This window comes from Halichoerus grypus, chromosome 10 (assembly GCF_964656455.1).
Source record: "Halichoerus grypus chromosome 10, mHalGry1.hap1.1, whole genome shotgun sequence".
NCBI lineage: Eukaryota > Metazoa > Chordata > Mammalia > Carnivora > Phocidae > Halichoerus > Halichoerus grypus.
The window spans coordinates 87,172,098-87,198,842 of NC_135721.1; the positions used below are offsets into that span (position 1 = coordinate 87,172,098).

General features: G+C 39.2%; 1 protein-coding gene across 2 annotated transcripts in view; it reads left to right on the forward strand.

Moving 5' to 3' along the window:
• Positions 1 to 26,745, forward strand: part of RFX8 (regulatory factor X8) — a 249,380-nt gene that overhangs the window by 55,899 nt on the left and 166,736 nt on the right. The window contains exons 5-7 of one of the 2 annotated variants that reach the window (XM_078056781.1): positions 1,559 to 1,726; positions 10,769 to 10,832; positions 25,777 to 25,926. In XM_078056781.1, the coding sequence (XP_077912907.1) occupies positions 25,856 to 25,926 (71 nt within the window). In that variant the 5' untranslated portion in view covers positions 1,559 to 1,726; positions 10,769 to 10,832; positions 25,777 to 25,855. The remainder of the gene's footprint in view (positions 1 to 1,558; positions 1,727 to 10,768; positions 10,833 to 25,776; positions 25,927 to 26,745) is intronic. The other variant, XM_078056780.1, reaches the window with a different exon arrangement.

Consider the following 26,745-nt stretch of genomic DNA (forward strand, 5'->3'; position numbering starts at 1 on the left):
ACATAACATCTTCTTTATACATTCAGGTATCAGTGGACACTTGGGCTGCATAGTTTGCCTATTGTAAATAATGCTGCTATAAACATAGGGATATATATATTCTTTCCAATTAGTGGTTTTGTATTTTTTGAGTGCATACCCAGTAATGTGATTACTGGATCATAGTAATCTATTTTTAGGGTAGTTCTGTTTTTAACTTTTTGAGGAACCTCCATACCATTTTCCACAGTAGCTGTGCCAGTTTGTATTCCCACCAACAGTGCACAAGTGTTCCTTTTTCTCCACATCCTCACCAACACTTGTTGTTTCTTGTGTTTTTTATTTTAACCATTCTGACAGGTATGAGGTGATATCTCATTGTAGTTTTGATTTGCATTTCCCTGATGATGAGTGATGTTGAGTGTCTTTTCATGTGTCTGTTGGCCATCCGGATGTCTTCTTTAGAGAAATGTCTGTTCATGTCTTCTGCCCATTTTGTAATTGGATTACTTGGGGGTTGAGTTACATAAGTTCTTTATATACTTTGGGTATTAACCCTCTACCAGATATGTCATTTGCAAAAATCTTCTCCCATTCAGTAGGTTGCCTTTTAGTTTTGTTGATTGTTTCCTTCACTGCACAGAAGCCTTCTATTTTGATGTCATCCCAGTAGTTTATTTTCGCTTTTCTTTCCCTTGCCATAGGAGACATATCTAGAAAAATGTTGCTATGGCTGATGTCAGAGAAATTACTGCCTGTGCTCTCTTCTAGGATTTTTATGATTTCAGGTCTCACGTTTAGGTCTTTAATCCATTTTGAGTTTCTTTTTGTGTATGGTATAAGAAAGTGGTCCAGTTTCATTCTTCTGCATGTTGCTGTCCAGTTTTCCCAACACCATTTGTTGAAGAGACTTTTTCCCATTGCATATTCTTGCGTCCTTTGTCAAAGATTAATTGATCATTATAATTGTGGGTTTGTTTCTGGGCTTTCTATCCTGTTCTATTGATCTATGTGTCTATTTTTGTGCCAGTGCCATACTGTTGTGATTACTACTATGATACCTCCAGTTTTGTCTTTCTTTTTCAAGATTGTTTTGGCTATTGGGGATCTTTTATGGTTCCATACAAGTTTTAGGATTATTTGTTCTAGTTCTGTGAAAAATGCTGTTGGTATTTTGATAAGGATTGTATTAAATTTATGGATTGCTTTGGATAGTATGAACATTTTAACAATATTTGTTCTTCTAATCCACGAGCATGGAATATCTTTCTATTTGTGTCATCTTCAATTTCTTTCATCAGTGTTTTATAGTTTTCAGAGTATAGGTCTTTCACCTCCTTGGTTAAGTTTATCCCTAGGTACTTTATTACTTTTGGTGCAACTGTAAATGGGATTGCTTTCTTAATTTCTCTTTCTGTTGCTTTATTATTAGTGTATAGAAATGCACATATTTCTATACATTGATTTTTGTATCCTGTGACCTTACTGAATTCATTTATCAGTTCTAGTAGTTTTTGGTAGAGTCTATAGAGCTTTCTTTTCTTTTCTTTTTTAAAGATTTTATTTATTTATTTGACAGAGAGAGAGAGAGCACACAAGCAAGGAGAGCAGCAGGCAGAGGGAGAGGAGTAATCAGACTTCCCGCCAAGCAGGGAGCCTGACGTGGGGCTTGATCCCAGGACCTGGAATCATGACCTGAGCCAAAGGCAGACGCTTAACTGACTGAGCCACGCAGGTGCCCTCTAAGGTACCATGTTGTCTGCAAAGAGTGACAGTTTTACTTCTTCTATATAGAGTATCATATAGAGTATCTATATAGAGTATCATGTTGTCTGCAAAGAGTGACAGTTTTACTTCTTCCTTACTGATGTGGATTCGTTTTATTCCTTTTTCTTGTCTGATTGCTAGGACTTCCAGTTGTATGTTGAATAAAAGTGGTGAGAGTGGACATCCTTGTCTTGTTCCTAATCTTAGGGGGAAAAGTCTTAGTTTTTCACTATTGAATATGATGTTATAGACTCCCTCTTTAAAGGACTGCATTGTCAAGGACACATTGTGGAAGAACATGAGGGTTAGGAGGTACTATAGCACCATCTTTAGAAATACAGTCAGCTATAACTGGGAAGCTTATTAAATAGTGTCCAGGTTCATTCTGTTTCATGTGGTCTAGGGCAATGGTTCCCTACCTGGCAGGACACTAGATTACCTGGAAGCTTTTAAAAATACCTATGCCTAGGTCACACCTCTGAACAAGCAAATCAGAGTCTTAGGGAATGTGGTTTAGCCATCTGTAGGATAGCCAGCCATGTTCCAAAACCACTGGAGAGTAAGGCCCAGGAAACATATCAAACACACACACACACACACACACACACACACACACACACAATTCTCTAGGTGCTTCCAATGTGCATTCAGGATTGAGAACAATTGGGACAGAGCTTATGAACCTGGTCCATGAGTAGTTATGCTGTAAGACTGGATGTGGTTCTCTAAAAGCTTGGATGTGTTTATGCTTCTTTTATTTGCTCTATCTTCTTGCATTTACTTCTTAGTCTCTCTTACTAGTAAGTGTTTGAAGTGATATTTTTAGAGTTTGGCTGTGTCAGTAATCCCAGGGCCACAAAGAGAAAGGACTGTATTGACACTGGGGCTAGAGGCATGACTCGGCTCAGGCACAGTCGGCAGTGAGAACAGAGTGAGGGGCCCAGGGCAGATTTGAGCAGTCCTGGTCAGCTGCTTCTCTCTGTCTGAGAGGCTCCTCCCTGCACTCTCTAGAAAAAGGCTGGACAGGGGCTGGTTTAGTTTTGAAGACAGGAGGATGTCTTGCTTATTCTATGTTGCTCTAGCATAAGCTAGCAACATATATGAATATGTGTGTTAAAGAACCTAATAGGAACCTAAAGTATCATGAGGCTTGATGGCAGGCGCAAGACTCATAATATCTGTCTGCAGTTTGAGGAACCAGCTGTAAAGTTCCCATGCTGAATATTCCCGGAGAAGTCCGTTTCAAAAACTGGCAGGGCATCTACTGCAGCTTTTAATATGAATTCTGGTGGTTCAATTACTTATGGCCACCAGGGATCCTTAAGGTAAACGGTATGGCTTTTGACTATGGATTCCTTTATTAGTTATTCTAGGAAACACGCATTTTCAACTCCTAAGTGAAATAAATATTCATCTTTGCTGCAAAACCCAAGATTTTGTGCATAGTATGTGCTAAATAAATATTTGCTTGATAAGCAAATAGGTAAATGAAAATAGTAAATAATTGCACTTCCTTCCTGATAGCTTTTTAAGCATACAATGAAATCAATTTTTTAAAGGGATAAAAAAATTGAAAACTTAAAAAAACTAAATTATTCGTTCTAAAAACCCAGAGGGAAGATAGGAGCCATTACAGGGGCCTACCTGGCTTACCTAACTCATGAATCGACTGAAGCAGTTGGATGGACTGGAGTTGGAAAGGGTTCAAGGATAACCCTGGCTTTGTTGTTGTGTTTGTTTCTAATGCATGGCCATAACATTTGCTCTTGACATCTCAAGTGCAGGGATGTGAATCTGGGATTCTCTCCCAGCCACTCTTGGCTTCTTGTGAGTAATACCCTCACATCTCATTAGATGTACCTACTACCATCTGGACCCGATCGACCTTGATCCTGAGCAGGCAGAGGGGGTAGGTGAGCAGAGGGAGGTGTACAGTGACACCCTAGAAAGAAGCCAGCCTGCCTGTCCCCCAAGAGCAAAGGGGTTAAGAGCTTTGCCTTAAATTACAAGTGGCCTGGATTCAGGTCTCAGCTCTGCTATTTACTCTGTCATTCTTGACAAGTTACTCAACCTCTCTGTACCCCAATTTCCTTATTCATTAAATGGGGGGTCACTAAAACTTATTTCAAGGGTTATCCTGGGGATTAAGTGGGGCAAGGGATGCAAGCACCTCGACTGTACTTGGCACACAGTAAGGCTTCAGTAAATGTTAACTTAAAAAAATAAAAAGCTCAGAGCTGCCCACTGTGCCCCCCTCTGGTCTGCACTTTCTTTGCTGCTTCAGGGTTTCCTAATGTGGAAATAAGTAGTTTGGGAATCATAGGAGCGTGAGGTTAGAGGAGTTTGGGAATCGTCGGAACTCTAGAGGTTAGAGGTTAGTGGGTTTGGGATCAATCCAACCCACATGACTTAGAACCCCCTTTTCTGCATCCCTGGTGGATGGCCATTCATCCCCACTAGAGCTCATCTAGGAAAGGGGAGATGACCACTTTGTGAAGCATCTCCCTTTGTTGTCCTCACTTCTAGTAGGGTTTTTCCTTGCATTGAGCTGAAATCTGCCTCTTTTATAACTGCTATGTATAATTTTGAACTTCATCCTCTTTCCATTCCATTCTCTTTTCCACCATCCTCCAAATTTTTGACACAGTACTTTTCCTTTTTATTAATTTGTCATTTAAGCACTTTATATAAGCCAGCCAGTTTTGAGCATCTTTTATAAGCCAGCCTACTGTAATACAAGATTAATATTTTATGTGTTTACTTTTTTTCTTCCTGGCACCTCTCTGAGGAACCAACTTTCCAAATTCTTAGTGGCTCACATGGGGCCAACCACCACCACCCCCCACCTCATATCTCAGTCCCAGAGGTGGGCACATGACCCAGAATACTCTACCATCCTGGCTACAGTGATTGGTTTAGAAATTAACAGGTGACCCAAGCTGGACCATTCAGGGGTTTTGCCTAGAATTTTGCTGTAACTCTGGGAAAAGAGTGATGTTCTTTTCTTTGGCATCACTGCCTCTAAGGCTGATAAATGTGTAGACATCTCTGCCAACACACTAGGATTGCTTGCCTAAGAATAGATCCAAACACAGGAAAGCAGAGTCTCAGGTTAACAAGAGAGAGACACTTACTGATAACAGAATTTGAGCCCAGGATCAAGCTGTACCTGAAACCATCAGGTTTTGAATATCCCAGTTAAACAGACCCAAATCTACACCCTCCCTTTTTCTGTTTTAAGCTAGTTTGAGTTCGTTTTCTGTCACCTGAAACCAAAAGTATCTTATCCAGATAGGAAGTTATTCTAGAACAGGACAATAGCAGGACTTCTAGAACTAACTTTAGTGTTCCCTATATAGCCTGGCTCCCCTTTTGTGGATACTCAACACTTGGTCATTATTGGCATATTAGAAGGGCTATTCATTCTCCACACTCCTTGAGCCTCAGAGGCAAAGGCACTCCTCAGAACTTCCCAAACCTTTCTTCCAAACTATCTAAGTAGGCTAATCTGGGTCAGGGTATATTTCAGCCAAATGTGCAGCAGAAGCAGCAACCCAGAAATGCCCGCCCTGTCTGCTGACCAGACCAGAGTCAGTAAAACAGATGTCAAAGGATAGTGCTGTCTTAGAGAGACAGGCACCAAAAGTTGTAGCAGAAGGCAGGAGAGCCCCACTGTCTCAGGGAGGGGAGGACTAGAAGAACTGTTTCCTCCCTCTAACCTCTGGCCCACAGGTTTCCTGCTGAACTGAAATCTTCAAGATATGCTCAGAGGAGGGACCTGGTTTTCTTCTTCTTCTTTCTCCCCCTCCTCCCCCTCCTCGTCCCTTTCCTCATCCCTCCCCCCCTCCAAATCTTCTTCCCCTTCTCCTTCCCCTCCCCCCTCCTCCTCTGCTCCTCCTCCTCCTCCTCCTTCTTCTTAAGTAGGCTCCACATCTGATGTGGGACTTGAACTTATGACCCTGAGATCAGGAATCACATGTTCTACCAACTGAGCCATCCAGGCACCCCAAGGGACCTGATTTTCTTAATTTTTATAGAGAGGAAAAATTTTTAAAGCATGGAATTAAAAGTATAACAAAGTTTCTATAAGAATCTCTATGAACACATAGTGGTGGTTCTCAGAAGAGCCAACTCTCCAAATTCTTAGTGGCTTAGATGGGGCCAGCTGCCATCCAAACACTCAACTATATTAATGTGCTAGGGCTACCATAACAAAGAACCACAGACTGGGTGGCTTAAACAACAATTTATTTCCTCATAGTTCTTGAGGCAAGGTGTCAGCAGGGTTGGTTTCTTCTGAGGCCAGTCTCCTTGGCTTGCAGATGGTCATCTCTCTGTCTGTGAAGTCTGTTTCCTAATCTCCCCTTCTTATGAGGACCCCAGTTATATTGGAATAGGGCCCACCCCACTGACCTCAGTTAGCCTTAATTCTCTCTTTAAAGACCCTGTATCTAAATACAGTCACATTCTGAGATTCTAGGGGTTAGGACTTCAACATATGAATTTTGGAGGACACGATTTCCCCCATAACACCCACCAACAGCAATTTCTGGATGCTCCAGGCATCAACTGTACAATGTTTAGGAAACTCAGAATGCTTGATTGCTCCTATGTGTTTTAAGAAATGAGATGAACAGGCTGTCTTTATCAGTCATGCAGAACATCACTGCTTCATCAGAACAGATCCAAAGCAAAGGAAGATAGTAAAGACCTTGCTGCAAAAGCAGCTCCAAGTGTGTCTGCTGAGAGAAAGAGAGGAGCCAATTTTCCTGCAACAGATACTCACCCTGGCTGAGAATCCAACAGAAGCCTAGACCTCATACTGTCTCAGCTTGGCACTCCTTCACCACAGGGACCAGGGTGGGCAAGGGACTCTGGCAAGAACAAGAGGTATACCTTCATCACTCTCCTTAACACATTTTCCCTTCCAGGGAGCCTGTTATATGAGTTCAGTTTTAGGCATATTTGTATTTGAAAAGCACTAAGGTAGAAGAATGAGGAAAGAAAAGGCATGGATCCTGTCTGTAATTTTTGCAACAACTTGCAGATTTGACAGATTGCCCAGATAAAAGATATATAATTAAATAAGATACAACACAATGTACATTGTGTGTAACACAATAGATGATTTTTGCTTGAAAAATTACAATTGAAAATGGCATTGGAGTGAAGAGCAACTGAAGTCATATTTTAAATGTGTCACAGGAGATGCCATTTAAAGTAATCTAATATTGGATCTTTATTTTTTAAGTCATCCAATTGTCACTATTTTGTTGGTTAAAGACATTCTAATTTTCATGTTAAAACAACATCATCTAGCGGAGCAAGAGGAAAAGAAATAACTGTGTTGGGTCTAAGCTGGCCTTGTCTGTCTCTCTTCTTTCCCTCATTCAACACCCAGCAGATCTTTGTTTTGTCCTTCCAATACCCAGAGTTCATTTCTACCTTGAGGACTTTGCCCTTTTGGTACCCTTTGCTTCTTTGTATCTTCTGGTGGCTTACTCATTTCGTCATTCAGGTCTCAACTCAAATGCCACACATCCTGAGAGAGGCTTTCCCACTCCCCACTCCAATCCCAGTTATTCCCTATCCCAGTGATTCTCCAAGTGTAGTCCCACACCAGCAATAGTAGCCTCACCTGGGAGCTTGTTAGGAATGCAAATTCCCCGGGCCCCACTGCAGACCTGCTGGATGAGGAACTCTGAGTGTGGCCCAGCAATTTGTGATTCAACAAGCTCCCCCGGGTGAGCTCATACACACTCAAGTTTGAAGACCACTGCTCCATTCTTTGAAGTATTTTCTCCACAGCCCCCATCTCAGAAATTCCTGTTTTATTTGTTCATTTCTTGCCTGTCTACCCTTACTAGAATCAAAGAATTATAATGAGGGTAGAAACCTCTTTTACCTTCATCATTGCTATCTACCCTGAACAGTGCATGGCATATAGTGAGGGCTCAATAAATATAGGTTGGCTAAATGAATGAATGATTAGATGGAAAGACAATATGAGTGGATACTCTGGAGTTGGACAGTCTGGGTTGAACCCCTATTCTGCTACTTGCCAACTGTGTGACCAAGTCACTTGTACTTCCTAAGACTATTTCTCCCTCTTTTAAATGGGGGTAAAAATAGTACCTATCTCAAGGTTGCCAGGAGATAAAATGAGATAATCTATGTTAAGTGTTTCATAGGTGCATAATAAATGTCCATTTATTATTATTATTATTATTATTATTATTATTATTAGCTAGTCTCCACCTTCCTTAAGGTAACCAGAACAAAGGAGACTCTCAGGGGATGAGAGTTTCAAGGAGAAATTTGAAAGTGGAGAGGTAGAAATTGGACAAAAGGGTCAGAGGAAGTTATTTATAAGCACTGAGAAAGGGCAGACCATGTTCTTGTTAATTCTAGGACCACTGGGTACAAAGAAGCAGAATATTTGGTAAATGAAGCCTGGTGAACATGGAGAGAGAACCAACTCTCAGAAGCCCATAGCTCTGAGGATCAGGAATGGGATTCTGAGCATGAAAGGGAGACCCTGGAAAGTTCTGGTGGGTGCACTGCTCCAGAGCCACTTGCTATCTCCCACATGAATGTCTCTTCTGAATAAACACAAGGTTCACTTGTGTCTTCTTCAGATTACTTGCTATTTAGAGCAGCAAAGAGACTTGTCTCCTGCCCCATTAATACTCTTCCTCACTCAAGAAGTGAGGTTTCGGCTCAGGGCTGACTTTATTTAAAGATGCCTTTAAAACTGTTGTTCTCCATGGCAACTAGAGGAATAGATGAGTGAAGAGTTTCTCCCGAATCCCCAGGGTTCTCCACATTTTCAAATTTGTTTCAATTACTGAAGAAAGGTGGCATGGCACAAACAACAACTCATTTTTCTTTCTACATTCCAAGGCCTGATGCAATATTAGCAAGTACTGCGTTAATGTGTTCTAATTTATTAAAACTGCAGAACACAAAAATATGGACACCCAAAAGGAGAATTTAGGGAGCGACTGCTTAGAATATTGAAGATTTCTTTCTTTTTTTCTAAAAGGATCTGGGATAGTATGCCTTTAAGTAGTTAGATTTCCCTGGCCTGTGCATTTAAAATGCATTTTACAAAAACAACTTACTCAGAATTATTGGGAATATGTTGCCTCCAAAGCAAGGCCACCCAGCGGGAGGTTCAGTAGGAATGGCTATAATCCCGGGCTTGGTTGGTAGAAGGATTCTGCATGTCCCCATGGCAACAAAAGGAGGGGCTCCCTCTGCTCTCTCTTGAGTTCCTCTCCAAACCCAGCTCTCCCTGGGGTTGGGGGTTTTTGGTGATGAGGTCAGTCAAGACCAGTATCCCTGAATCCTGTGAGATTGGTTTTAGGAAGAGCTCTACTAACATATAGAATAAACTCTTCCTTTGCTTATTGAAGTTTTTCTAGATGCTGCTTAACTCTGTGGATTAATAGTATGGTTTAACATAAGGACACAGCCTGTTTCAGAGTTCAGGCAGCAGATTATCCCAGAGAAGTTCCATGGAGCTAGCTAGAAGGTCAGAGATGGACTGGATCCCGTGCTTTCTGCTCCAGCCAGCTGAATCTGTGACAGCCACTTTTACCTGCCCTCTATATTCCAGCTTCTAAGCTTCTGCTCACATCACACCCCTGTGCTAGGGGCTGAGTGGTACAGCAGTCAGAACAGGGCTCTTTCTGCCATGAAGCATTCTTGGCTTGTTGCTCGGGACCCATGACCTTTCAAGGACCCATGACAATATTTCAGATCTGGAAAAAAAAATGTATTGGCTCCTAAACATGAGGATAAAACACTGAAATTGAAATAAATATTTAATTAAGAGTCTGCAAAATGTAACATGATATCAATGAGTCAGCTGCTACTCAACTCAAGCCCTATACAATTACATAAAAATGTAAGTTTGAATCAAGAGAAAACATTTATAAGTTATAACAAAAGTCCAAATTGGAATTATAAAAATTATACAGCAAAAATTTATATGTTCTGAAAATATGTGTGAAAATATGTTATAATGTGTTTGCTATGAAGTGGGACAGATTTGGACCCTGAAGTCCTAGACTTGGGCCAGGCACTATTACTTAGTAACTTTGCAATCGTAGGCTATCAGTAAAACTCATGGAACAATGTTTGCCCATTTGCAAAATGAGTTTAAATGAGATCAAGGTCATTAAGGTAATTTGTAGATTTAGTAGTGCCGATGAAATGTGTTATTTTTACTTGCAAAGAATCTAAGGCAAATACGTAGAAGTAAAGGAAAGATTTTCTCACATGATGACAACCCTACTACCTATATTTGATTCTCTTTTAGTGATAAACAGGCAGGAGAATCCCATTCCTGATCTCTCACATACCTCAAGGAAGTTCCTATGGGTCTGGGGTCTTATGAAGAATAATGAAGAGTTTTTCTTTTGTAGACATCTGTTGAAAATAATATTTATATATTCCTTATGTTCCTCTCATTCATCTAGAAGAAAGGTGATAATAAGAGCAAAAAAGACTAGACAGGACAGGAGGTACCATCTGGATAGTAGAGCTCAACCCTCCTAGTCCATTCAGTCTGGTTTGCAAAGACATTCCATCAGTAACCCAAACCTGGTGGCATATACTTTCCAGGCCCTCCCAAAAAGAGGCCACATAGAAATCCACCCTATGCCCCCCTCAAGAAATATCCCTTATGTATGGTCAGTGCCGCCCTTTCTTGGCAGGAGCCTGCACATGGCAGGACTGTTTGTACCACAACTATGAGAAGCTTGGGGAGGAGCTTGCTGTTGGCATGATGGGTATCATATGGGCACCTTTTAGATCTCAAGCCAGGCCCCGATTGATGGCAGCAACTCAGACGGCCTGGTTGCAAAGAAAATGCAGTGAAATCTCTATATGCTGATACCGATTTATTTAAAACAGTGCCAGATTCAGAGCAGTTAATTGTGTACCATATTCATATTATCCAATAGAAAGTATAAAAAAATTCTAAATCTGATTAATCTTTTTTTTTTTTCTCCAGGTCTCTTGTACTCAGAAGTATTCTGGTTTTCTGGATTTACTTAGGAAGAACTTAAGATCTTGGGGTAGGTATTTGTATTGGGAGTTTAATATCTTGCCTCTTGATCCCTGGTTGTTTTGCCTGCAGCCTGTGCTCTGGCAAGTTTGGTTTAAAGTCTGAAGACACCTTGTGCACTGGAGTCTCTAGGCCTGTGCACACACTCTTTCCCACCCTGGTTACCCTCTTGATCATCCTCAGTGGTATAGGTTTTGCTCATCCCTTACGGTCTAGCCAGGGGCTACTCCCTTCAGAAGACTTCCCCAGGCTACCTCAGACTACACGGGCCTCTCTTTCTTCTAACTTTTATGACTCTCAGTATTGACTCCACTTATTTAGGATTTATATTTTTCTTTGGATCCAATTCAGCCTGTGATCTCATGTGTGACAGATTCTAGAGAAGACCTATTGACAAACAAATCAAAGTTCCTGCCCTTGAGGACATGTAGGGACATGCTAGGAGTTAGGAGAGGCCCATGAAAGATGAGGCCATAGAGGAGGAAGGTAGAGATTGACCCTGAGGAAGTGGCCATGGAAGGCTGCACAGTGATGGCAGCCTTCTCGCTGGGTTTGTGGGGAAGACAACAGGGAGAAAATCCAAAGCTACAGAGGCATGAAAGAGTTTGGACTTGTCCAGGGCCAGAGAAAGATGACTGTGGCCCAGTTGTATTTGTGGAGAGCACATGCTCTGGAGCCAGTCCTGGAATCCTGGCCCCAGTACCTATAAGCTTTTGTGAACATGAACAAGTTACTTCACCTCTCTGGGCTTGTTACCTCACCTGGACAGTGTGGATAATAATGGTACCGACAACCTCTTAAAGTCATTGTGAGAATGAATAAAGTGCATAGAACTATGCCTGCATATGGTCACAGGATCAGTGAAAATGAGCTGCTCTGGGGAAGAGCAGACACCCATGGGAATATGCCACTGGCAAGGGGCCAAACGGGTGGAGCTTATATGCTTTGTGTGGGGGTGAGTTGGGGCTTTATCCCTCCAGCAGTAGAATCTTGACCTATAACTTAAATGTTCATGAGGGTGTGTCTTATCTTAGTTAAAACTAAAGAAAACTGTCTAACTTCTTGTATTCTCTATGGCACCTAGAATAGTTCCTGAGACTCAATAAAGACTTGAATGAATGAATGAATGAATGCTACGCTAAGAGATCCTTGTTTCTGTGTACATGGTATCAATACACTACATTTTACTGCAGTGTTCACTGAAGCTCTCCTGTGTCTAATACCCTTTGCTTCTTCCAGACTCTCACATCTATGAACTTACTCTTCTCCCTCACTGTGATCTTTGGTCTTTTCGCCTTCTATTCTCCTAGGGCGTTTGACTAATTGAGTTTATGTCTGCCTGAATGTCTGCTTCAGGGACTGCAATTTCAAGGATGTGTGGTTTCCTCTCCCCACCCCTCCCTGCCAGGCTTCCAGAGTCCTGACAAACCAGTCCCCATCCTGGGTCATTGCCATCCTCCTTCTCCGCATCTCTTACTCCCAGGCTCCTACACACTGCAAGAGAAGTCACAACATTTAGGACTTACTAAAATGTGCTTTGTCTACTGGGTCCTCAGTGCTGCCAGGCAGTCATCTATTCTTTCAACCCTTTAAAAATTTTTTTAAGATTTATTTATTTATTTGAGAGAGAGAACACATGCAAGAGTGGGGGTGGGGAATGGAGGGGTAGAGGGAGGGAGAATCCTGAAGCAGACTCCCTGCTGAGCATGGAGCCGGACACAGGGCTCCATCCCAAAACCCTGAGATCAGGACCCGAGCCAAAACCAAGAGTCGGACGCTCAACTGACTGAGCCACCCAGGTGCTCCTCTTTTAACCCTTTAAAACATGAAATATTACAGACATTTACAAAAAAATATACAGCTCAATGAATTCTCAGAGTTAACCTCCAAGTGATCGCCACCTGGGTCAAAAACTAGAATGTTTCAACACCACTGAAGTCCTCATCACGCCCCCTCCTGATCACGCGTACTTTGTCTTTTTCTAAAGTAAGCACTATCCTAAAGGTCATAGTAATAATTTCCTAGCCTTTCTTTATACTTTTACCATGTAAACATGTACTAATAAACACTATACTTTAGTTTTGCTCATTTTCTGAACTTCATATAGATGGAATTGGCATATAGTGTTTGGCTTCTTTGACTTATTATTATGTTTATGAAATTCATGTCATTGCATGAAGCTATAGTGCATTCATTTTCAATGTTGTATATTATTTCATTATATAAATATACCATAATTTTATTATTTTTTATTAAGGTGTAATTGACTAATTGACATATAACATTGTATTAGTTTCAGATATTCAACATAATGATTTGATATTTGAATACATTGTGAAAGGATTACCACAAGTCTAGTTAACATTCATCACCATACACAGCTACAAAAATTTTTTTTTTCTTTTTTTTTCTTCTGATGAGGACTTTTAAGATTTGCTCTCCTGGCAACTTTCAAATATGTAATACAGTATTATTATAGTTAGCATGCTGTACATTACATCCCCATGACTTATTTTATTTTTCATTTATTTTATTTTTATTTTTTTAAAGATTTCTTTATTTTAGAGAGAGAGAGAGAGAGAGAGAGAGCATGTGGGGGGGTGGCAGGAGGGACAGAGGGAGAGAGAGAGAGAGAGAATCCTAAGCAGACTCCCCGCTGAGCATAGAGCCTGATGCAGGGCTCAATCTCATGACCCTGAGATCATGACCTAAGCCAAAATCAAGAGTCAGATGCTTAACAGATGGAGCCACCCAGGTGCCCCAACTTATTTATTTTATAACTGAAAGTTTGTAGTTTATGATACCCTTCACTCATTGTACCCCACCCTCCCTACATAATTTCTTTATCCCTTCTGCAATTGTTGGATACTTGGGTTGTCCAGTTTGGAGTTACTTTGAGCAGTGCTACTGTAGACATTCCTGTGCATGTCTTTTGGTGCCCATGTGCAGGTATTTTTGTTAGAAATTCCACCTAGGAGTGAATTCTGAGTCATGGAATATGAGAGACAAGACTGACTAGCTCCCAATTTTGTTATCGGAATTTACACACATCCCCCATCCCCAGCAGTGATGAGGGTTCCAGTGTTCCATATCCACACTTATATTTGGTGTTGTCAGTGTAATGGTATCTCATTGTAGTTTTAATTTTCATTTCTCTAATTATTAATGGAGTAGAGCTCCATTTCCTATGTTTTGGGCCCGTGGATATTCTCTTTTGTTAAGTGCTTATCCTTGTTTCTTTTCTCATTTGTCCATTGAGTTGTCTATCTTTTGTTTGGGGTTTGGAGGAGTCCTTTTGGGTACAAACCGGTTGAACAGCATCTTTTGATATACAGAAGTTCTTATTTTAATATAGCCCTGTTCATTAATCTTTTCCTTTGGTTAGTGCTTTTTATAGCTGTCTAAGAAATGTGCCCCTAGGGGCACCTGGGTGGCTCAGTCGTTAAGCATCTGTCTTAGGCTCAGGTCGTGATCCCAGAGTCCTGGGATCAAGCGCCGCATCGGGCTCCCTGCTCCGCGGGAAGCCTGCTTCTCCCTCTCCCACTCCCCCTGCTTGTGTTCCCTCTCTCGCTGTGTCTCCCTCTGTCAAATAAATAAATAAATCTTTAAAAAAAAAGAAATGTGCCCCTATCTTGAAGTCATGAAGCTATTTTCCTATGTTTTTATAGGTTTTTTATTATTATTAAATATTATTTTTATTATTGTTTGGCTTTCATATTTAAATCTGTAATTTATCTGGAATTGGTTTTTATATGGAGTCAGATGGGGACGAAGTTTCTTTTTTTTATCACGTGGGTATCCAGTTTTCCCAGCACAATTTATTTAAAATACTATGGTTCACCCACTCTCTGCAGTGACAAACTTTTCATGTTTGTGTATGCATGACTCTGGTTTGGGACTCTATTCTGTTCTATTCATCTCTATGTTTATGCCAGTGTCATACTATTTTAATTATTTTACCTTTATAATAAATCTGGATATTTGATAGAGCAAGTCTTCCTTCCTTGTTTTTCTTCTTCAAAAGTGTCTTGGCTCTTTATCAATTTTTCATTTCCATATAAATGTTAAAAATAAGTTTGTCAGTTTACTATACAAACAACAACAAAAAACTTATAAGAGTTTCAATTCTAATTGTCTTGAATCTATACATCAGTTTTGGGGAAATTGTCATCTTCACAATATTGAGTCTATGATTTCATGAACTTGTGTATCTATCCATTTTTTAAGATGGCTTCAATTTTTCACAATAATGTCTTACACTTTTTGCACATCTTTTGTTACATTTATTGTTAAGTATTTAATATTTTTATATTTTTGTTAATGGTATTTTTAAAGTTTCTTTTTCTTATAATTATATTATTATATTTATAATTATATTACAAATACAATTATGTTAATAATTATACATATAATTATATCATGATACAAATGATATAAATATAGATTTTTGTATGTTGACTTTGCATCCAGTAATCTTGCTAATTACATATATTCTAATAATTGAATAGATCATTTTGGACTTTTAAATGTATATTATCATTATAATCTGTGAATAATGAAAATTTCCTTTCTTCCTTTCCAATCCATGTGCCATTTTTTTTCTTGCCATATTACAGTATCTAGTACAGTGTGGCATAGAAATGGTGATAGTATGCATTCTTGTTCTTGATCTCGAAGGGAAAACTTACAGCATTAACCATTAAGTATGATGTTTACCACAGATATTTTTTTTTTTTTAAAGATTTTATTTATTTATTTGAGAGAGAGAGAATGAGAGAGAGAGAGAACACCTGAGAGGGGATAGGATCAGAGGACGAAGCAGACTCCCTGCCGAGCAGGAAGCCCGATGCGGGACTCGATCCAGGGACTCCAGGATCATGACCTGAGCCGAAGGCAGTCACTTAACCAACTGAGCCACCCAGGTGCCCCTACCACAGATATTTTTAAGTACTTGTAGCAGTCTGCAACCAGTCAGTCCCAATGAGAAACCAACCCAGTAATTTTAACAGAGAAAGCTCAATACAAAGAATTATGAAACCATGATAGGAGGGTAACTATGAAGATGTAGAGATAATGTTAAAGGACACCAAGAGCTGAAGGAGAGTATCCGAGGACATACAAATTTGGAAATGGAGCTCCCTTCCCAAGGCTACAGTACAGCCCTCATTGTAAATCATGTGGTTGCAACACTCTGGTTGGTGGAGAAGTTTTCTAGGTTGCTCAGGCTTGCACAGGGCAATAGTTGAGAGACAAACATAAACAACCCTTTAGGACTCAGGCCATTCAAGGCTGGTGTAAAAGAGTTAGGTTTCCACTATGTTTATGAGACCAGGATCTTGGAAAGGCCATGGGAAGGCCGTTACTGGACCTGGGCTGAGGCTGCAAGATTACTGAGGACTACATGCTCTGAGCACACAACTGGAGTAGAGTACCCCCAAATGTGCCCACACACTTATACCTCTGACCTATGTGCAGAAGGAAGCAAGAAAGAGCAAGAAAGAAGCAAGAAAAAGCAAAACACTGTACTCTGGAGTCAGGGAGATAAACCATCTCTCTTGCAGTGTCACTCCAGCACCCTCTTTCGGGAAAGTTCCCCGTACTTGCTGTGAAGGAAAAGTGCTTCAAGAATTCAGTCCGTCACAGAGCAGGTACTGAAGGGTGATTTTGGAGCTGAGAGGCAAAAAATTGATAACTGGCACAATACCCTTTTACAGATTTAGGAAGTTCTCTTCTATTTCTAGGTTTCTAAAAAAGTATCTTCATGAATGGGTTTTGAATTTTATCATGATTTTTCTACATCTATTGAAGCAATTGTATGGGTTTTTCTTTACTGTGAATGTAATCAACCATGTTAAACCAATTTTTTATTGGACTAAAATATATATAACATAAAATTTGCCATTTTTTTGGTACATTTTTATATTTTTTAAGTGTACGAATTCAGTATCATTAATTACATATACACCATCACCACTATCTGGTTCCATTTTTTTTCATCGCTCCAAATAGAAATTTGAATTGATGGACTGAGTAAAGCAGATGGCCCTCCCCAGTGTAGGTGGGCATCATCCAATCTGTTGAGAGCCAAAGTAGAACAGAAGGCCAATTGAAAGTTGAATTTGCTCTCCACTTGACTGATTAAGCTGGGATATCGGTCTCCTTCCTTAGCACTCCTGATTCTCAGGCTTTCAGACTTGGACTGGAGTCTATACCATTGGCTCTCCAGCTCTTAGGTCTTTGAACTACACCACCAGCTTTCCTGGGTCTTTAGCTTTGCAGATAGTAGACCATAGGACTTCTCAGCCTCCATAATCATGTGAGCCAATACCTTATAATAAATCCCTTTATATTTGTGTATCTCTATATCCATCTATCTGTTTGTCATCTATTATCTCCTATTGTTTCTCTAGAGAACCCTGAATATAAAACATCCATTCATTTGTTGAAGGACACTTGGGTTTTTTTCACTTTTTGGCTAATATCAATAATGCTGCTATAAACATTAATGAACAAGTACCTGAGTCCCTTTTTTCAATTCTTTGGGGTATATGTAGGAGTGGAATTATGTGGTAGGTCATATGGTAATTCTACATTTAACTTTTTGAGGAATCACCAAATTGTCTTCCAGAGCTGCTGCACGATTTTATATTCCCACCAGTAGTGTACAAGGGTTACAATCCTCCCACATCTTTGTCAACACTTGTTATTTTCTGGTTTTGTTTGTTTGTTTTTTATTATAGCCATTCTGGTAGGTGTGAAGTGGTATCTCATTGTGGGTTTGATTTGCATTTCCCTAATGACTAATGATGTTGAACATCTTTCCATGTGTTCATTGGTCATTTGTGTATCTTTTTTGCCCATTTTATTATTCGTTTAAAGATTTTATTTATTTATTTGAGAGAGAGAGAGTGCAAGCAGGGGGAGAAGGGGAAGGAGCAGAGGGAGAGGGACAAGCAGACTCCGTGCTGGGCACGGAGCCTGACTCAGGGCTCCATCTGACAACCTTGAAATCATGACCTGAGCCAAAATCAAGAGTTGGATGCTTAACTGACTGAGCCACCCAAGTGCCCCTTTTTTGCCCATTTTAAAAATGGGTTGATTGGTTTTTGTTTTCAAGTTGTAGGAGTTATTTATATATTCTGGATATTAAGCCCTTTTCACATATATACTTTGCAAATATTACCATTCCATTGCTTATCTTTCATTATTAATAGTGTTCTTTGATGCACAAAAGTTTTTCATTTTTATGATGTCCACTTTATCTGTTTTTTTTCTTTTGTTGCTGTGCTTTTGGTTTTTTTTTGTTTTTAAGTAGGCTCCACACCCAAGGTGGGGCTTGAACTCATGACGCTGAGATCAAGAGTCACGTGCTCTACTGACTTAGCCAGCCAGGCACCCCTGCCTGTGCCTTTGGTGTCATATTTAAGAAACCATTGCCAAATCCAAGGAAGATTTATTCCTAGTTTATTTTTAAGAGTTTAATGGTTTTAGCTCTTAAATTTAGGTCTTTGATCCATTTTGAATTAATTTTTGTATATAGTCTAAAGAATGGTTCCAACTGATTCTTTTGCATGTGGATATTCAGTCTTCCTGGCACCATTTGTTGGAAAAACTACATTTTTCTCCCACTGAATGATCCTTGTTGAATATCAAGGACCAAAATAAGAAGTTTTATTTCTGTATTTTCAATTCTATTCTATTGGTCTATGTCTGTCCTTATGCCAGTACCAACCACACTGTTTTGATTATCATAGCTTTGTAGTACATTTTGACATTAGGAAGTATGAGTCGCCCAACTTTGTTCTCTTTCAAGGTTGTTTTGGCTACCCAGAGCTCTTGAAACTCCATATGGATTTAGAATCAGCTTTTCCATTTCTGCAAAAAAATACCATTGGGGTTATGGTAGAGATGGCATTGCACTTTTGCTTTTTAATTCTGTATTTTGTTTATCTCTGCCCTAATTTTTACTATTTCTTATTAGCTTGGGTTTATTTTTCTCTTCTTTTTTTTTTTTTTAAGATTTTATTTATTTATTTGACAGAGACAGAGAGAGAGAGCACAGATAGGCAGAGTGGCAGGCAGAGGGAGAGGGAGAAGCAGGCTCCCCGCTGAGCAGGGAGCTTGACGCGGGGCTCGATCCCAGGACCCTGGGATCATGACCTGAGCCAAAGGCAGATGCTTAACCAACCAAGCCACCCAGGCGCCCCTATTTTTCTCTTCTTTTTCTAGTTCCTGAAAGTTCAGAGTTAAGGCATTGATTTGAAATCTTTCTCTTTCTCTCTCTTTTTTTTTTAAAGTGTAGTCATTTACTGCTATAAATTTCCTTCTGAGCACTCTTTTTGCTGCATCCCATAAGTTTTGGTATATTTTATTTTCATTTCCATTTGTCTCTAAATAAATTTTCTAATTTCCCTTGTGATTACTTCTTTGGCCCACTGGTTGTTTAAGAATGTTGCTTAGTTTCCACATATTTATGAATTTTCATTTTACTTCTGTTACTGATTTCTATCTTCATCCCTTTGTGGCTGGAAAAGATACTTTGTATGATATCTATCTTTTAAAATCTACTGACAGGGAAAGAAACAACAAATGTTGGAGAGGTTGTGGAGAAAAGGGAACCCTCTTACACTGTTGGTGGGAATGCAAGTTGGTACAGCCACTTTGGAAAACAGTGTGGAGGTTCCTCAAAAATTTAAAAATAGAGCTACCCTATGACCCAGCAATTGCACTCCTGGGTATTTACCCCAAAGACACAGATGTAGTGAAAAGAAGGGCCATATGCACCCCAATGTTCATAGCAGCAATGTCCACAATAGCCAAACTGTGGAAAGAGCCGAGATGCCCTTCAACAGTTGGATGGATAAAGAAGATGTGGTCCATATATACAATGGAATATTACTCAGCCATCAGAAAGGATGAATACCCAACTTTTACATCAACATGGATGGGACTGGAGGAGATTATGCTAAGTGAAATAAGTCAAGCAGAGAAAGTCAATTATCATATGGTTTCACTTATTTGTGGAACATAAGGAATAGCATGGAGGACATTAGGAGAAGGAAGGGAAAAATGAAGCGGGGGAAATCAGAGGGAGAGATGAACCATGAGAGACTATGGACTCTGAGAAACAAACAGGGTTTTAGAGGGGAGGGGGGAGGGGGGATTGGTTAGCCAGGTGATGGGTATTAAGGAGGGCACGTACTGCATGGAGCACTGGGTGTTATACGAAAACAATGGATCATGGATCACCACATCAAAAACTAATGATGTATTGTATGGTGACTAACATAACATAATAAAATTAAAAAAAAAAAATCTACTGAGACTTGTTTTGTAGCCTAACATATGGTCTATCCTAGAGAATGTCTCATGTGTTCTTCTTCTTTTTTTTTTTTTTGCCTTTGCAAATGTTTATTTTCTTTTTGTTGTTTTTGTTTCTATTTATTTATTTTGATGTAGTGTTCCATGATTCATTATTTGCGTGTAACATGTGTTCTTAAGAAGAATATGTTTTCTGCTGTTGTTACAGAATAGAGAGAAGGAAATAATAAGAATATTCTGTATGTCTGTTAGGTCTAGATGGTTTATTGTGTTGTCCAAGTACTCTATATCCTTACTTGTCTTCTGTCTAGTTCTTCAATCCATGATTTAAAGTAGGGCATTCAGGTCTCCAACTATTATTGTAAAACTGTCTATTTCTCCCTTAAATTCTGTCAATTTTTGCCTCATATATTTATATGTATATGTTTGTAATTGTTATATTCTCTTGCTGTATTAAAACTTTTATTAATATATAATGTCTTTCTTTGTCTCTTGTAACCTTTTGGATTTAAAATCTATTTTGTGGGGCGCCTGGGTGGCTCAGTCGTTAAGTGTCTGCCTTCAGCTCAGGTCATGATCCCAGGGTCCTGGGATCGAGCCCCACATCGGGCTCCCTGCTCAGCGGGAAGCCTGCTTCTCCCTCTCCCACTCTCCCTGCTTGTGTTCCCTCTCTCACTGTGTCTCTCTCTGTCAAATAAATAAATTAAATCTTAAATAAATAAATAAATAAAATTAAATAAAATCTATTTTGTCTGTTAATGTAGCTACCCCAGTTCTCTTTTGGTTACTATTTGCATGGAATATCTTTTTCAGTGCTTTTGCTTTCAATCTATTTGTGTCTTTGGATCTAAAGTGAGTCTTTATAGATAGTATATAATTGAATCATTTTTTAAAAATCTACTCTGCAAATTTTTATCTTTTGATTGGAGAATTTACTCCATTTACATTTAAAGTAATTACAGATAAGGGGGGCCTCACTTAGTTTTGTCATTTTGCTATTTGTTTTCTATACGCCTTATACCTTTTTTTATCCCTCACTTCCTCTATTACTGCCTTCTTTTGTGTTCAGTTGATTTTTGTAGTGAGTTCCCTTCTCATTTCCTTATGTGTATATTCTATAGCTCTTTTCTTTGTGGTTACCATAGGGATTACATTTAACAGCCTAAGGTTATAACACTCTAATTTGAGTTGAATATACGAATTTATATTCAGTAGCACACAAAACTTGCATGTAGCTCCCTTTCCTCTTTCTGTTATTAGAAGTCACAGATTAAATCTTTACATGTTTTATGGTCAATAATGTTTTTATGAATTTGTCCTTTAAACCAAGTTTTAAACAAATGTAGTTACCTACCATAATTATAATAATACTAGACTTTATAATTATCCATGTATTTACCTTCACTAGAGATCTTTATTTCTTCTTACAGCTTCATGTAACTGTCTAGTTTCTTTTTCAATTCAGCCAGAAGGACACCCTTTAGCATTTCTTACAGGACAGGTCTAGGCAGCAACAAACTCATAGCTTTTGATTATCTGAGAATGTCTTAATTTCCCCCTCATTTTTTTGATTTATACATTTCTTCACTTTTCTAAATTTTTTATTGTAGTAAAATACACTAACAAAAAATTTACTATCTTAATCATTTTTAAGTGTACAGTCAGTGGTATTAAGTACATTCATATTGTTGTGCAACTATTACCACTATCCATCTCTAGAACTCTTTACGTCTTGCAAAACTGTAACTCTATACCCATTAAGCAACAAATTTCTATTTCCCCTGTCCTGTCAGCTCCTGGCAACTGCCATTCTACTTTCTGTCTCTATGAATTCGACTACTCCAGGTACTTCATGTAAGTAGAATCATATAGTATTTCTCTTTTTGTGATTGGTTTATTTTACTTACTGTAATGTTCTCAAGTTTCATCCATGTTATAGCATGTGTCAGAATTTCCTTCCTTTTTAAGGCTAAATAATATTCCAAAATAGTAAACATTTTGTTTAATCATTAATTATTAATCGATACTTGGTATGTCTGGTTATTTTAATTGTGTGCTAGACACAATATTTGAATACTTGTTTGTGGAAAAATTTTGAGGCCTACAATAACATTATTTTTTTCCCATAGAAGATAATACTTGCTTCCAGCAGGTTCCTAGGAAGATATAGCAATCCAGGATGAAGCTGGGCTGCAATTTTTGCTGGTCTTAGTGTGCTTCTAGTTTTCCCAGGTTATGATCCTGTGGAGACTCAACTTACAGCACAGGAAATTCATTAGGGATCCTTCTCCCTCCTAATCTTCATGGGCTCTGGGATCCTACTTTTATCCTTCTAACCCCATAAGGCTGCCAAAAACACAGTTCAGATGCCTTTGCAGGAATTAGCAAACACCCTCAAGGGGAAAAGAATTCAAATATCAAGCTTACCTCTCTGGATTATCTCCTGAGGCTAGCAGGGTAATTTTTACTGCTTTTTATCATCATCAAGTAGTTGCTTTTTATATTTTTTTAGCTTTTCTAATATACTCGTTGTGAAATTTGGTCCAAATCATCTGGAAAGGAAGTCTGGTGGTTTTTTATTCTACTCTTTTTGTTGCTTCCTTTCAAGTTCCACATAGGAGCCATTAGTTCTCTGCCACAACCTTCCAACTTCCGAGCCAACTTCAGTTCTTCAGTCCCAACAGATGGTTTGGCTTTTTGTTCAATTGAGGAAGCAAATCTTTCTCAGTGCCTTCCACTCTACTTCAATACTTTTTAAAAAATTATTCGATTATTTATTTGTTTCTGTATCTTTCTATATTTTTGTCTACTTCCGTTCTTTCTCAAAATAAAGTCAGTCAACTCTTGTCAGCATAGCTTCAGCTTTCTACCTCCTGTCTCTCCCAATTTCCATCTCACCTTGCTTCATCAACTAGAGACAAGGCTGTCTTCAATGTCTCCTGTCTGCTTATAACCATTTCTAGGTATTCCTCACCTAAATAAAACCTCACCCCAAATCTTCTACTGTCTTAAGCTGTCATGTCCTCTTTTACATTCTTTACATGGATATCATTTCCTGAAGAGAAAACTCCTGTGGTTTTTACTCCACCCCCATACCATTCTCTTGAAGCTCCTTTATAGATGATCATCAATGACATCTAGGTTGACAATTACTTTTGTCATTTTCTTCTATGTTGGTTTCTTTGGAGCACATGAAGCTATGGCCTACTTCTCCCTAAATCTTTTTCCCTTGGCCTAAATTGTAATTCTGTTTTCCTTATTCTTTTACATTTCTGACTATTATGCCTCTGCCACTATAGCTGGCTGCTTTTCTCACATTCCTTATAAGACAAATATAATTTCAGAGATTCTGCAAGGTCTCTGGGGCAGATAAATGGTTTTATTGTTAGAAAGCCAAGTTTTTCACAGGTGGGCCTTAGGCATGTCCTAGAGTAGGAGAGTAAAAATGGGAAAAAGTTATTTTGCTTTGCAATGTAAAAAGCTATTTTAGTGATAAACTGGGGAAATTTTTGCAGGTTATATTGCCTTTAGGAAAATGTTTCTCTTCCTTAATGTGTATTTAGACTACATTGTCTCTGAGAATTATTGTTTGTCCTTGAAAAAGGCATGTGAGGTTGTGCTTTCATGTTATCTGTAGGACAATTTAGAGAACTATCCTCACCTCCCACCATGAAGATGCTTGAACAGGGACTGAACTTGGAGTGGGAAAGCCCTCTGTGGACTGTTCTCCTGAAGCCACCTGTGTTGTCATCCTAAATTGACTAGCTCACACTCTGGAAAATGCCCTAGTAGCTTCCTGTGTTCCCTGGATTGTGAGACATTATGGAACAAGGATATAGTCCAGTGAGAGAATCTCACACCTCTATCCTGGGCTGAGCGGATTCTCAGAAGAAAAAGAAAAGTGAAATGGGCTTTTGTTTAAGGAGAGAAATAGAAGGGTAGGTTTCAAGTCATGAAAACAAGACTAGGAAGTCAAGTGTACCCTATGAAAGGGGTAAGATTTTTCCTTTTCTCTAGGATTCTGGGATATAATAATCCATTTAGCATACAGATTTAAGTTTTCTTTTTTCCTTCATTATCATTTCCTATAGTTATTCTAGAGAGCCTTGTTTGAGTGGTTTTATGGATAAATAAAGGATACCCCAGCAAGGAGACATGCTGACATCTCTGCACCATCACCACCACATCTAGGTGTAATTATTGAGGAAGAACAGGAAACACAGAGGTCCAAGTGATGAAGAGCAGTATAAGCACCCCAAGGTAGTACTGAGAGGGGCTGAGGGGAGAATATGATAATGTAGGGCCAACCACATTGCACGTACTCCCTTCCCCAAACATATGAGAGGTAGGTACGCCTGCAAGGGGAGACACTTCACAAATTTCTATCTTGAACTCTCTTTTCTGTACTTCTTACTCCCCTACACACTCCTCTACTCTCGTGTCTACTTCCGTAGGCTTCTGTGAGCCTGTGGAATGACCCTCCTTCTCACTCCTAAGTTACAATCACAGGGCCATAACTTGTACCCTGAATTGTAGTCCCATATTTCCTACCAAGTGACTATGGACATACTATTCACACTATAAACTCCATGTGATTAAGGTTACACTTAGTGTTTTTACTTTACCTCTACATTCCTTCTATCCACACCAGCATTTCTCTATCTTTACTATTTTTATTTTTGTTGGTTGCATAGTAATTTTCCATCACCCAGGCTTAGAATGGGGTCATCTTCAAGTTCATCTCTCTTGCCATCTTCATCCATTTGCTTGAGCACATCCTGTCAATTCTTCTTTAGTGGCTCTTCCTTTGAACCCCGCTTTTCCATTCCCACTGCCATGATCCTTTTTTTTTTTTTTTTTTTTAAGATTTTATTTATTTATTTGACAGAGAGAGACACAGCGAGAGAGGGAACACAAGCAGGGGGAGTGGGAGGGGGAGAAGCAGGCTTCCCACTGAGCAGGGAGCCAGATGCGGGGCTCGATCCCAGGACCCTGGGATCATGACCTGAGCCGAAGGCAGATGCTTAACGACTGAGCCACCCAGGCGCCCCCCCACTGCCATGATCCTAACTTGGCCCCCTTGCTTCATGCTCTGATTCTTGTGATACCCTCCCAGTTTCTAGTTTCTTGTTTTTGCCTCTTCTAGGAATCTGCACATCACCACCAGATTAACACCTTCCTAAAAATTTTTATGTCACCTCTCTGTTAGAGCTTTTAGTGGTTCCTTGTTACCTTCTCAGCTGGTATTTAGTGCCTTCTCTGGCTGGTATTAAAAATGCTCCAGTCTGGCCCCTTCTATCTTTCCAGTTTGGTATCTCTCTACTCCCCTAAATGGTCCTTGATTTCAACAAAACTGGTCATGCTTTCTATTCTTTCCTCTCTGTCCCGTAGTTTTCTCATTTTCGGGCATATTCTTTCTCTTTTTTCATCTCAGACACGTCTTTTCACAACCTCTACCCCAAATGCCACCCAAGAATTGAGGCCAAAATTTCTCTTTCTTAGCCTTAAACCTCCATTTACTGATTGTAATTGTAGTGTGTTGCAGAGATGTATGTACATGTCTTATTTCTCCAACTAAATTGAACATCTTGTGAGAGTAAAGATGTGTTTCCTCTATTTTATTTCCTCTACAGACCCTATCAGAATGATAGGCACATTGTAATTGGCAAATGTTGGAAGGAATAGCTGAATGAAAGAATATTCAAGAAGAAAATGCTAAAGGAGAGCAATTACACAATTGGGAGGAGGTTTTCCCTGTTCTCGTTGAGAATTCTGAACAAAAGGTAATTTTTAAAGCTGATTAAGCTATATATACAAGTTTACCTTTGGCTTCTTGTAGTCCTTTGAGTTGGACCACATTAGACTTGAGCATGCATGTCTAAGGAAAATAGCCAAATGGCTTTTTCTTGAACAAAATTTCTTTTTCTTGCCATGGCTATGTAGGAACATAAGATATGAACACAAAATGGGTCTAGTTTTCCAGTCAAAGATAGGTCTTTTGCAAATATTATTAAACTTGTTATTTCTAAGCCATTTGCAAGTCTGGCTTAATCTACTAAGAACTACTAGAAAAACGTCATTTTAATATAATTAGAGTCCTTCTTCCGGTGTAATGTAAACAGAGTTTTTCTAAAAATAAAAGTAGAAGAAAATGACATCATGGAAGCAGGGGCAAGTTCTTAGCCCTTTAATTCTGCAGAAATGATATTGTTATTCTGGTCTACTCAAACAGTTCTGTTGTGTGTAACCAACACACCAAGAGAAGAACAAAATGTCAAGTTTTAATCTATTAAAATAGTTAAATTTTGTTTGCTTTGGTTGATAGCAAGTAATTTTTAGTCCCAGAAAGCAATGTTTTTTTACTTAGCGCTAATGTTGAGGGTGTTTTGATGTCAGTGAGTGTTTGGCTAGTTGCCTTGCAATTTCGCCAAATTGCTTGGAGTCTGAAGGAAAAAAATCCATGAAATAGATTTTATATTAATGACTTGACATTAAGTGAATTTGGCTGCCTTATCTCTGCTTTTACACCTTAATCAAAAGAGAATAAATACTGAAATAGTCACATTCAAAGCTTAGTTAGAGCAAATTCTCAATAGGCCAGT